This window comes from Aspergillus costaricaensis (assembly GCF_003184835.1).
Source record: "Aspergillus costaricaensis CBS 115574 unplaced genomic scaffold BO79scaffold_63, whole genome shotgun sequence".
Lineage (NCBI taxonomy): Eukaryota > Fungi > Ascomycota > Eurotiomycetes > Eurotiales > Aspergillaceae > Aspergillus > Aspergillus costaricensis.
In genome coordinates this window covers 54,477-67,444 of record NW_020291863.1, presented here as the reverse complement: position 1 = coordinate 67,444, position 12,968 = coordinate 54,477, and the positions used below count along the sequence as shown (strand labels likewise).

Here is a 12,968-nt window from a genome sequence, read left to right as displayed (position 1 = left end):
CTGTTTAGAACAGGGCCTCAGAGATCCTGAGGTTTTATATATTATATTTAGTTAGCAGGCAGCAACGAGGCTGGTTAGCTGTGTCCTCTAGTAGGGGCTTGTCCTATAACAATAAGTTAATAGAAAAGATTATATATATCAGAAAAAATAAATATATTAAAAATGGAAGATGGATGAAAAATAAAGAGATAATAATTTATAAATAACTAATCAGCCAGTTATAATACTCTTTTACTATTTTTATTATATGACTTTGCTTTATATTCAGTATATTTAATTATATTTAATTGTGGCAACAACTTTCCTATATTATGAATTATATTGCTTATATATTTATTATAAGTTTGAGAGATTTAATAATATTTAGAACTATATTTTTACTTTAAATAGTGAAGCACCTGCATAGCTAGCATCTTACTTAGCAGGCTTGATCAGGTATAAGAATATGAATTGAATTGAATTGAATTGTCCCTCTAAGAAAACTGGGGGCACATGTCGCTCCGGAAATGTCGCCTTGAACGAGCACACCAGTGACCCGATTATAATATCCAGAGTTTCCGTGCCGAGAGCATCGTTGCTCGGGCCTAACAGCATGGCTGTCGAGTTGGCATCCAGAATATGCTCGAATTCGTCGCTGTCTCGGAAGAAGTTATCTCCCCATGCAATTCCCCAGTAATCCCACTGGTCAGGCTTGATTGAGTAGGGCAGCACTCGTTTGTGGTCCAGCGACTGGGCCTCGTCTCTCTGTAACAGACACCATTCTCGAAATGATGGCGGTATGACCGGGGGACTTGGAAATCCTGTCAATAGCTGTGCCAGGTCATGCCAAATTACACGCCAGGAGACCAAGTCAATGACGATATGATGAGCGCTCAGTAGCAATGTCCGGTCATCTTCAATTTGTTTTTCCCCAAAACGAGTGAATAAGTCCGCCGCGAAAACGGGTCCTTCCACAATGTCTAGCTGGGTCTGACGTGATTCTACGATCTCCTGTAGACGGCCATCCACCGCATGCTCCGCCATAGCGAACGAGTCCGCCGTTGCTGGTACGATGAGCTGCTCCCACCTCCCTATATCTGTGCCGTCACTGCGTTGTTGGAATCGGAACCGCAACATGCCGTGGCGCTTAACCAATGCCACGAGCGCGCCCCGCAGTTCGTGGAAAGTGATGGGTCGAGTTACGCGAAGCAGAAAGCTCTGTGTGTAGTGATTCAAGCCTCGTGGGTGTGCATCGAAAAACAACTGCTGCATGGGAGATACAGGCCACAATTGACCTTCGATCTCGCCGTTCAGATGATTTATCGCTTTCTGCATTGAAGCCACGGCGGCTCGACTCCGGGTAGCCAGGGCTCGAATTGTGCGCAGGCGCAGCACGTCACTCACGGTCAAGCAGATTCCTCGCGCTCGACACTGGGAAACGACTTGCATGGCTGTAATAGAGTCGCCCCCGAGACGCGTGAACGGGACATCCGTGGACACCTGATTCTCGGGTAGGTTAAGAACGGCGCCCCAGACTTGCCGAATCTCGGTCTCCCGGTCGTTCGTTGGCACGGACTGGCACGTTCCTGAGCTAACAGATGAATGATCTCCGAACTTTGTAACAGCCTCGAGTCGTAGGCTTTGTCTGTCGACTTTTCCTGTTGCAGTCATTGGAAACCCTTGAAACGGGATATACGTAGCCGGAACCATGTAGGCGGGAACCACATTGCCCAGTTGAGCATCCCACACCGCGACAGCGTCACTGGTCATAGTGGCCATGTCCGACGGGAAATCCTCCTTCAGGGGGCTCAAAAGGGCCACTAATATGGGATTCTGGGCATTCGATGGCTGGATTACATCCAGGGCGACATTTAAGCCCTTGTTCAGCTCATCTGGGAGGCACTGACGCATGTGATACTCGATTTCACCCAGTTCAACGCGCTGACCCCGGATCTTTACCTGGGAGTCCTTGCGACCAATGAAAACCAGAGACCCATCCTCACCATTGTAGCGCACGAGGTCCCCCGTCCGATACAAACGACCCCGGCGGTCTGCATTCCCCGTGGCACGTCCGCTGTGGACGAGCCAGGCTGGGTTATCAACAAACACCGCAGAGGTCTTCGCGGCATCGTTTAAGTAGCCCATCCCGACGATCGGCCCTTCTATCCATAGCTCTCCGACTGCCCCAACGGGTTGAAGCTGAGTCCCATTGAGACTAACCACCCAAAGGCAGCTTCCAACACTTTGCCCAATGGGCGGGGCTTCGCTGCTGGTAGACGGGTGGACCATTTGCAATGTAGTTGTCACGGAACATTCCGCGGGGCCATAGGTGTTGATTATCGTGGCACGGTTGCAAAACGCATCGACAAGCGACGTCTTTAGTTCCTCGCCGCTAAACTGGATGTATTTGACACTGTCTGGAAGCTTCTCTGGGGGAAACCACGCCGCTGACGGCGTCAGGTGGACGTAATTAACCTTGTACTTCAGAAGCGCCTCGGGGATACCTTGAATGCGCTCTTCGTCCGATGGAATGCATAGGCATCCTCCCGCAGTAATTGTATGCAGGAAGTTTGACCATGCCACGTCAAAGGCGTACGAGGCAAAGTCAAATACCCTCTGGCCCGGTTGAAATTTCATCGCTTGCTGCTGATGTTGAATCGCGCTGGCAAAATTGGAATGCGTGATGGTAGCACCCTTTGGTAACCCGGTGCTTCCCGAGGTAAACACAATGTAAAGTCGCGAGGTAGGAGATACCAGAGGGAGATGATCGCCTTTCAGTTCGGGCATACTGACAGAAGAAAAGCCAGAAAAGCCCTCGCCTATAACCAGCACTGGTCGTGACGACAGGTTACGTGCCTTTGATTCTTTGCCCGTTGAACTAAGAACCACCAGAGGGTCCACCTCACGGATGATGGTGCGCAGTCTCTCATCTGGCAGGGAAGTGTCCATTACCACCGAAGCTGCCCCCGCCTTCATGACTCCGAGCTGGGCCACGGGAGTCCACTTTGACTTTTCCATATGAATCGGCACAATTGTCTCCTGGATGTTGTATTGAAGTAGGAAACGTGCGAGTAATGTAGACAGTACATCAAGGTTGTGGTATGTCCACTCGCCGTCATGAGCAGAGATGGCAAGTGCGTCTGGTTGTTTTTTAACTGTGTTGACAAACAGATCGTGGATGCATAGAGATGATAGTTCGGGAACGGTGGCGTTCCAAGTCCAAATCTTGCGCAAATCATGCAGATCCACCACACGAAGGTCAGAGACAGGCTTGCCTCGGGCAGTACCACTGGAGCCCAGCTCTTTGAGAACATACTCGTATTGCTGGCATACGTATTTGATCACTCGTGGGTCAACAGTAGTGGCATGACTCGCGAATGTCAGCTGGACCTCAGTTTCTTCTAGAACGCAATCCACTAGAAGAGCCCCATGATGGAATTCCGAGAGGTCCGACTTAGTAGACTGCCGTCTAAACCAGGGTTCCACGCGAGCAACATGCTGCATACGCATTATGTGTTGAGTTGAAAGTCTCTTCTTCACACAATGCAAGAAGTCTTGAACGTCTGCTGTCCAATCCACAGAAATGTAGAACGGAACAAACGCTGTGGGAGGATGGCCGGGACGCAGTAGAGCCTGTTTATAGTTCGGTAAAATCGAAGCGAGGAACTCTGCCGACCCCGTGTGCGCCGACATAACAAGCGCCAGTGCTCCGCAAGTGAATGCTGCAATGGGCCCGGTCCGTATATCCGCTGGGAGGGAGATGCGGAGAGTGCTCAACCCAGCACCATTTGCCTTGAGAGGGGTCCCAAGGGATCCATTCGCAGCAGCGCCTCTGGTGAAGCTGGAACCCAGGATTGAGGATTTCAATATACCAGAATCCCATGGCTCAGGCTCCGGCTGTTGCACAGCCTGGCCCGGTATAATTCCGTTGGAAATCTTTGTGTGCATGTCTCGGAAGGTAGGAAGGCAAAGACCTTCGCTTGAAAGACCTGAAAATGTGTCTCGATACTGTAAGGGGAAAGAATGGTGATAAGAACAGTAGCATCTTCCCAAGCGCAATGTCGCACTTATATACGTGGGCCATTGAGCAGTGGGATTCCCCCCACCTTTTCCGCTTCACCATCACCAGCATATGGACCCCTGGTATACTTACGTGGCCTCTGTATGTTGAGCGTTTTGAGTTAATCCCGCTCCAAGGACTTCTGTAACCCTGTCCATCACAGGAAGCTTGCTGCCACGGAGCATGAAGCAAGAGAAGGTAGTCCGAAAGCTGCAGCGCAACTGCGCCATATTGATCATCAAAATAAAAGATACAGAGTAGATCAGTTGAAATCTTTGAATCCCGCAACTGTTCCTTGTTAAACAAAGGATACCCCAGTAATCCAGTGAATCATCATGTCAAGCGCTACATCCGGCCAATCTTAAGATAATTACTATAGTACCAATACTACTTGTTAGCCAATTTGGTCATTAAATCCCTCTCTCCTAATTTTACTTTAACTTACCAGATGTCTAGTGTTGTCCACAGTCACAAAGACAAAGCATGATATTTCATCCGTTCCTTCATTAACCAAAACCTGAATTTCCTTCGCAATCCCCACAGGTTCCTGGCTCTCAGAGTTAATCAAGACCCACAGAAATAAGGACTTTACTGTAAATTCTGTCTGGCCTTTCTAAGAAAGCAAGTTTATTTAATATAGATTACCAGCCATATTACAGGCAAGATCAAGATTGCCTTGATATACTAAGAAATTGATATTATTTATAAGTAAGAAAGTAATCTGCTTTAAGCTTAATACTATACTATCTACTGATTAAGCAAATATATTAATAATAGAAGTAGTAATAAATTTGTATTCAGTAATCTGTTACAGTGGCAATAAAGCCTCTTAAATAAATAATAAATTCAAATATTTCTTAATTAAAGCCGCTTTAATATAGCATATTTCATTAATTTTATAAGATACAGTGACTGTCGTTATTATTAGTAATAATTTTGTTATAAGTCTCTGATAATAATAACTCATTATTAAATCTGTTACAGCCATCAGTGCCAGCCTTATTATTATATCATCCTATAATATTATCATAACAGACGGACTGGGCTGCATGATATATCACAGGGTCTGAGTATTAAATATATATATTATATAGATCTATACAGTGCAGTATATTCGCCGCTATAATATCATATCTAGTTTCATTAAAGATAGGAGATGGGACTCCTGGATTAATAGTACACAGTATTTCCTAGTACCCGAATGTTGCATCCTTGGGTGACATAAATCCATTACCCACCAAGCATGATTTCAGCGGTATCCTGGAGCTATCTTTATACAGTTTATTTTGTTCCAAGATTTGGGTCACCAGATAAGGAATGTACCAGCCCTACACAATATATTACAAGGTAATTGTTAGAACACTGAGCAAGCTTTTTCTGGGGGCGGCTTCTATCTTACTGCGTAAGATTCACCGGAAAGGTGAACGGGAAGGAACTATTTATAAGGAAAAATCTCAGATATGAATAATTATAAGAATCTATACATGTCCACTGCAGCTTTATATAAATCATGAGACAGCTCATAGCCTTTATTAATATAGGAAAACCCGACATCAACTAGCTAGTTAATAAAAAAAAATAATAAATTCTTAGTCCAGACCTAGAGATTATAATTTATTATATTTCTAAACTCATTAATCCAGCAAGGACCAACTTCTTCAAAAAGTCTAATCATACTCAAGTCTCCTGGGCCCCCAGTCATCCATAGTATTAGGGGATTATGGAAGGGGTTATTCTGGCTTTCAAAATATCAAAAAAAAAGATGATTTGGGCTAATGTTGAGCTAACCAGTGAATTAGAGTAAATAAATATCATAGATCAAATTATTCTGCTCCTGGATGCGAATTAAATATATCAGTAAGTATAGGCTGTGAAACACTGTAAAGGGATCAGCCCTATCTAGCCCTAATATAGTCTGCGTAGCGGTATATATTATGCTGCTGAACAGGACAGTCAATAAAAGAGTGATTATTAAACAGGATAGGTTATAAAATATTAAATTTAAACTGGTAGTAGTAATAGTACTGGAGAGATTAGTTTAATCAGCTTTATAAAGTCAGTTTAATTTAATAGATAAAGCTATTATTATATAAGTATTAATTAGTTAGTGAATTCTAGCCAAAGAGAAAAAATAGAAAAAGAGAAGAGTGAGAAATGGAATAAACACAAGATAATATAATTTTATTTAAATATAATACTGCTTAGTTATTTTTATTAATTATAAAATTTTTCTTTTTTAGAACCTTTGCATTCTTTCTAATAAAATTATAAAATCGACTGTCCAAAATTATTGTAGAGTTTTGGAGCTTGAGATTCTTTTAAAATATACAGCTAATTAAATGACCCTGATATGATAGAACTGTGAATCTAGAAAATATGCTTAATGGATGTTTGCATTCTGGAAGGGGTGGTGGATGTTATGGGTCACAGGGTACACTATGCTACTGTGGCAGAAATGGGCTTGGCAAACAGGGCGCTGCCGGACCTGTCAGTGGGGGGTGGTGACATGGATGACGTCGAGCAGAATCCCCAAGAAAACTACTCTTCTAACTGTATCTGTAAAAACTTAGAATATTGAATCAAAATTATCAATAATACTAAAATATATTATTACATTTCCTATTAATTTTCCACATGCACCGCCTGCCAGTACAATCTATGCGATGCTTTTGCTTTCCGGAACAAGCCAGGAAATTGGTAATCTTCTAGCTTCTGTGGGCGTTGCACTTCCCTGGAGAGCTTGTTCCGAACTGCTTGGGCTTCTGATGGACCCGTTACTATTGACTCACGTGATTTCACATTTCTCTAGGTTAGAACAAGATATCGATGTTGTAGTTTTTATCTTGACTTTCTCAGACTTCACGAAAACACCAGTCTTATTCGAGCAGGCCGTGTTTCACCCATTGATTGACCGTTTGTTACTTTGTTATTGGTTGCCGCTGATATGGAATGATGATGGCAGGCAACTTGTCTTTTACTTCGGTGGGTTTGTCGATGTGTAGAAACTGCGTATCCGACAGCAGGACCCTTCCTGGCTGAAATCCGAAAAACAACGCGCGGAGTTAAGAGAGATAAGGTCTTTGGAGTAATCGGAGAAACGTGTCTCAGCGGCGCGTATACGCGCTTGTCCAGTATTATCCTCAAAGTGGGGAAGTACATCCACCCGGTGAAAAACACTCAGCATCGGGCTGGATCGGATCAACGCTAATTTCTTGGATTATTTGAAGACAAGGAAAGCTTGGGCGACACTTGCCCATGGGCCCAGCGTTTCCAGGAAGTAACAGGACAGGCCGACAAGGCCATCGGCGTCATTTATGAGGCCTGCAAGAAGCACGGCTACGCCACTATAACTATTTGTTTGTTTTTTTATTTATTTTATTACTTACTGCGTTTCAGCGCCTTGCGGATCACGCCGGAGGACCTAGCTGGATTACCTAATCCTACCTGATCTCTTGTAAATACTTGCCAGGCGGATAAGTACTAGCAGCAGCAGCAGCGGCGATAAGTTCAGTAGTAAGCAATGGAAGGAGAGCGAAGAAACTGAGAAAGCAAGAAGCCGACCCCAGGATGACCATAGATATTGACATTCCCGTGGCGCCAAACAGCATCAGTGTCCGACGACCAAAGTGCTCAATGGTGAAAGGACGCCAACCCTGCGTTCGTCGCTTCTGATTTGCTGAGTCAGGCAGGCCTCCGCAATGCCAGTTCACCTGCTGGGTGACCCAAGCGAGCCATAGATGCGCACGGGAAGGATTGAGGCAATTCTTTAGCAGCGGTAGTGACGCTTGAGGTGCTCTTGGCGACGGAGAACCGGCGCTTCCTCCTTCCACCTTCCGTGTAACCGCCGTCTTTCTCAGTTGAGCGGCTTAACTTCCGGAGAACCCTGTTGGACGAGAGCAATCATAGCAAGAAATAGTTTCATACTGGGCTTGAGCCGAGATCCAGCACGCAATATTTGTTGCTGTGATGGAGTTGTTGCCGAGTTGAAGGTGAAGCTGCAGGATGCGGAAAGGCCAGATTGGTACAGGCCGAGTTCGCCCATATTCTCCTCGGCACAACCGGTTTCGTCCCAGAGGCGGAGTTGGATAACTCGCGCGTCGGTGGTGTGCAAGGTTAGTGTACCCAATGGGGCCGGCTATCTGGCCAAGCGCAATGGCCCATCGTCTAGGCGATGACATTACGACCGTATACCTACTTCTCCGATTGCCTCCTGAAATACTATTTCGGTTTGTTTCCTACATGTTCATTACCGAAGAAATATGCCTCGCCATGACCTGCAAGCACCTATATGCAAAACATGGTCCAATTCCAAACCCGGAGTCGTTGCAAAGCCGTGGACAGCTGGCACCTATCCCCCAGTTCTATCACAGGCATGCTTTGGTCACCATGCGATGGAAACTTATCCGCTATTTAGAGAATAGCTGTTGGCAGGCTTGTTTCCGGTGCTTAGCACTGCACCCACCAGCTTAGTTTCCTATGCAGAAGCGCAAGCGGAAATCTGAAGAGCTACACTATAATCCCACCCTCCAGATTACATAAACATCGTATTAAAAGATAAACGGATCCATGAAATTCGAGAGAAACACGAGTGAAAAGGCGGCTATTACTTTAGCTGGGTAGGGTGAAGAGTCCAGCCCATTTCTCTTTCTCTCTCTCTCTGTGTGTTCCTCTCACTCTCAGAAGCCAGGGATACCCAGAACCCTAGGTTGCGGTTCTATGCCTCTCCTTGTGTCCTAGCGTATAAGCCTCTGTAATTCTTCTCGTATTTATCTTCTGTCTTTCATCCACCACTATCTTCAGGACATGGGGTGCACTTCTATAACCTAGATTCCTTGGGGAGATCAGGGCCGGGGACTCTTCCGAAAGGCCTCACTACACAGCACCTTGTCATAAAGGCGGCTCGCCCTCCCAGCCCTCCAGGGGAGCTTTTTCAGTATTTGACGTAACGAACAACGGGCGAATACTTCGACGTGAGACTGGGTGAGATATCTAAGTTCTTTTCATACCCAACGTTCTCTATATTTGATTCGTCTGCTGTGCTCACAGGTGAAGCAGACACTGTGTTTCAGAATGCAACAAGAAAGAATATAGTATATTCAGTATTCTATATACATCATACTGTTTCCGAGGGTTGAACTCAAGAAGAACACTACCCCAGGGAGGTTGAATCCTGAGGCTTCTACCAAAACCTATCCGTGAGCTGACGAAAATCACAGCCTTTCGTCACTGCTCAAGGACTACTCCAAAAGTGAATGTCATGCCCACTCTCAATCACGATATCCAGTGTCGTTCAAAGTTTCGCAGCGGGCTGGATTGTCTTCGACTCCTCAGCTGATAATTCTCTGTTAACATATCTGTTCGAAATCTCAATAGTGTTACTTTTTTGTTGTTTGGCTGTAAAGGTGCCGGAATTTCCGTATTGATCGTAAATACGGAACCACGCATCTGCTTGCCAGTTCGGAAGGAACGAGACATAGGCATTTCCGAACAAGATGCGGGTAAGGGTCAATGCATTTGGTCTCTGATTGACCGTAACATAAGCGGTTGAATCGAGATTGTTGTAATCATTTTGCCAACGCACACCACGCCATGACTGTCGTGAATTCCCCATTTGCGGCAGAAAAAATATGCTGACTTCTCTGTCGTTACCCAATCCCATATAGGCAAATGCGTCCCGGAAATAAGTACCGTAACCATAGGGCTGCGTTGACCCATTAACATCCACGTTATAACGATCCACCTTCACAAATGGATAGCGTTTGGAAGTTAAGTAGTAGTTGTCTTGGTCCCAAAGATATCTATACTTGATCCATTTTCCATTTTCTCGAACCTCCTTATACCAATAGCCGTAGGCCGTATCTTCTCGTTGGACGGTAACATCATCCATCGTGTAAGTGATTGGTGCATGGCCGCGAACAGTAATACTGGAATCAAAGTTGCCACCAGTAGTAGTAACCGTTGATTCTGTCGCGCCATGCTCAGTAATCTGAGCGCCGATCCTCAGAGATTCAATCCTGGTTGTTGAGACCCAGAAGATAATAGTTTGAGTATCATCCGCAATAGGCGTAATAGGTGCAACCAGCTCCTCATCAGCAGGGCTTCTTGTAATTGGCATATTGTGGGCAAAGTCTTCCTTCTCAACCGTCGAGTAAGTCCAATTTCCCGTCAACTCCTGCCGTTTGTTATAATCAATCAACTTTAGACTCTGGAGGTCCGACTGGGTGAGCTGGTAGGTTGCCCATGTGTTTTGGTTGATGGCCCTGATTCGGACATTAATCTGCGCCTGCATCTGACCATTGGCATAAATGTCGGTTAACGTCTCGCCTTGGGTATTTGTGCTTAGACTGAAAGTCGTAATTTCCCATGGGACGCTCATTTTGGTAGCACGAAGAAGTCTATAGCAGACAGAAGCAAGGAAGAGAAGAAATAATCGATGGGTCAGAAGATTGAAGGACGATGAGGGTTACTTTAGTTTTCTTTCTTGGAGCAGGTCAGGGTGACATTATATATTCTAGGCCCCTATATTGTTTCACATTGTTGTAGGGATCTGAATTTAGTTGCTGTATTTCTGCGGAGGAATATCTGACGAGAGGGCAAACTCTGGGAAAGTTAATGGCCAAGACGAATATCCCCCTAGGCTCTTCTGAATTCCCTGACTGTATTTTTAATTACGTGCACTGCCAGCTGGTTAACTACGAGTACAGTGTTCCTCTAGTTGTACGACACTAGCATCTCATCCACATGATTGGCTCCGCGGTCAGGCTATTTGTTAGCTGCTCCTCATCTCGATGATGGCACCATCGCGCCAGCCATTGGACTTAACCAATGAGGATTAGGGCAGCCGAAGGGAAGATGCTCCCACACTATTTTGCCAAGCCGCCGCACTTCGGGGTTTGCTTTGATTGAATGACGGTCAAGCTAGAAGATCTGGCACGGTAAGACAGGGCCTAGAAACCTCTATTAACATAGGGGGAGAAGGGTGGTTACGCGATCCTAAGCCCAATATGATACTGACCTGCATTAGCCAGTCCTCTATACCTCCTAGTGAGACTCTAGTCGGGATTTGAAAATGGAGAAACTCTCACGATCTTTGATTGAGGTCAGTACTCATCTAATTATTCAGTTTGATTCCTCTATGAGCAGGATCTTTCTTTTCGTGTCAATTGGATACCTACTCTGCACCGGGTTTGCGTAGCTCGGACATCGCCGGCCGACGGGCTTCGTGCCACCCGCCCTGACACAAGCATTGCTCCTGATTTTCGGAGTAGACAATCTCTTTGATAAGGATCCGGCCGGATGCTCTCGATGACGAGGCCCGGCTGATGTAGACTTTTTCACTCTGGACTAGTCTATACTCCATTTTTTAGTTACCATAATTAATGTAACCACCGTATTGTGCCAAGCTTCTTCCGCCATCCACTCTATCGATGGAGAACTTGTACCAAGTAAATGTTGTGTCTTCGCCGTTGGTCCGAGGCACAGCTTGCCAGAAATGCTTCCTACAGAAGGGCCCGCTGCCACATGCGTGAGGAATTTGGAGATCCCACCTCAACCATGGTCGCATTTACCGAAACGATTTCCTTGCTTAACAGAAAATGATACCCGCATGAGCCACCTCGAAGGCCTGGTGATATTTCCCGATATTCCGCAGCTAAGTGCTCCTGCCAGTCTAACCAGGTGCGGGGATGTGAGACCCGTGGAGAAGGTGGCTCAGCCTGAGCATCATGCAACTGGCCACACAAGTGATCGGCTTCATTCGGGGATTGACAGTAACAGGACGTGATTCAGTTGATGTACATATACCATCTGCAGTAGCCCTGCCTGCCTACCAGCGGTTTACAGGGACCGGCTGCAGAAACCCTCTGTGCATGACGGTTAATTAATTCTGAGCTGGCTTTTTGTTCCGGAACGGTGTTCCATCTCAGCTGAACCTCGCTGATCGACCTATTACAGAATTTCCTTGTGTGGAATTATTGATATCATTATTATTATTATTTGTTCTGGAGGTGGGGGCAAAGAGTGGTGAATGAAAGAGGTACCTTTGTCAGTGCATCTACTAGCTAACTAGTTCATTAAGTGATTGGTCACCCGTTTTTGTAGCCCCAGCGGGAGGGGAGCAGCGCTCTTACCCCTCCATGATAGGAGCAAATCCCGAATATTTTGTCAGCAAGCCACGACAATGGCATCGGCACCCAGAGGACTAAAAAGAAAAAAAATCAAAGGCCAATGGACGCTAAAGAGGGGGCCGTCAGGGGAACTCGGTTCAATATTACATCGGGGCTCGGACTGATTCCCGAGTGAGACTTGGTCATGCATCCTGGCATGTCAGTTCAGGTTCGGGCTAGAAAATGGTCGTACAAATCCCTCGGAATGACTACGTAGCTGCATGGGTGGCCTTCAGTAAATCCATTGTCTTATCCCAAATCACTCAAGCTTAAGGACTAAACTTTGTAGACGCCGGATTGCCAATCCACTGCAAGCCGAAGTCGTAGAATTAACGGAGGCCCATATACCTTTTGTATTGAAATACATAGAAACCAAGTAGCTGAATGCATATGGATGGCAGACTGTATACCCCAACTCCTATGGTCGGTTTCATCTTGGGGATATTTCTGCTTTGAGGCCTTCTTGGTTTCCCTACTGCCTTTGAACCTTCGCTATCGTATAGTACGGGCTCTTTCGCCGAGTCCTATACCAGATACCTAGGCGGGAATTATGCGGGATTTAGTGCGGAAGCAGGAAGGGTCGCTTCAGTCGGGCATGGTGATTGCGTGTTTGGAGGCAAGCTAGGCGGTTGGAAATAGTTACTAATATAGAATTCGACCCCATTGGGATGAGGCGTTGGCGAGGGGGGTAAGGCCATGCTTGGGGACTGACTGGGTCTGGATTTCAAGCGGGGGTGGGACTAAGTTATTCGATGAGAAGGGGC

At 45.9% G+C, this 12,968-nt stretch overlaps 3 protein-coding genes across 3 annotated transcripts; all 3 read right to left on the bottom strand.

Moving 5' to 3' along the window:
* Window positions 1–273: 273 nt before the first annotated feature.
* BO79DRAFT_279092 (acetyl-CoA synthetase-like protein) lies at window positions 274–4,691 on the bottom strand (the record flags this gene model as incomplete). Its single annotated transcript, XM_025687945.1, has 5 exons — window positions 274–304; window positions 419–3,987; window positions 4,133–4,327; window positions 4,485–4,648; window positions 4,685–4,691. 5 exons carry the CDS (start codon window positions 4,689–4,691, stop codon window positions 274–276), a joined length of 3,966 nt encoding a protein of 1,321 aa, XP_025533952.1.
* A 2,565-nt stretch (window positions 4,692–7,256) lies between these two features.
* On the bottom strand, window positions 7,257–8,217 carry BO79DRAFT_222824 (uncharacterized protein; the record flags this gene model as incomplete). The annotated part of the gene is made up of 4 exons (XM_025683573.1): window positions 7,257–7,389; window positions 7,484–7,715; window positions 7,750–7,922; window positions 7,964–8,217. The coding sequence occupies 4 exons, from the start codon at window positions 8,215–8,217 to the stop codon at window positions 7,257–7,259; spliced, it is 792 nt and encodes a 263-aa protein (XP_025533951.1).
* A 939-nt stretch (window positions 8,218–9,156) lies between these two features.
* On the bottom strand, window positions 9,157–10,600 carry BO79DRAFT_212115 (uncharacterized protein). Its single transcript, XM_025683144.1, has one exon. The coding sequence runs from the start codon at window positions 10,413–10,415 to the stop codon at window positions 9,330–9,332; it is 1,086 nt and encodes a 361-aa protein (XP_025533950.1). The 5' UTR covers window positions 10,416–10,600; the 3' UTR covers window positions 9,157–9,329.
* Between the last annotated feature and the right edge of the window lie 2,368 nt (window positions 10,601–12,968).

Bases quoted from the DNA above. Each gene is read 5' to 3' on its own strand.
- BO79DRAFT_212115 (XM_025683144.1), bottom strand. From the start codon at position 10,415: ATGAGCGTCCCATGGGAAATTACGACTTTCAGTCTAAGCACAAATACC.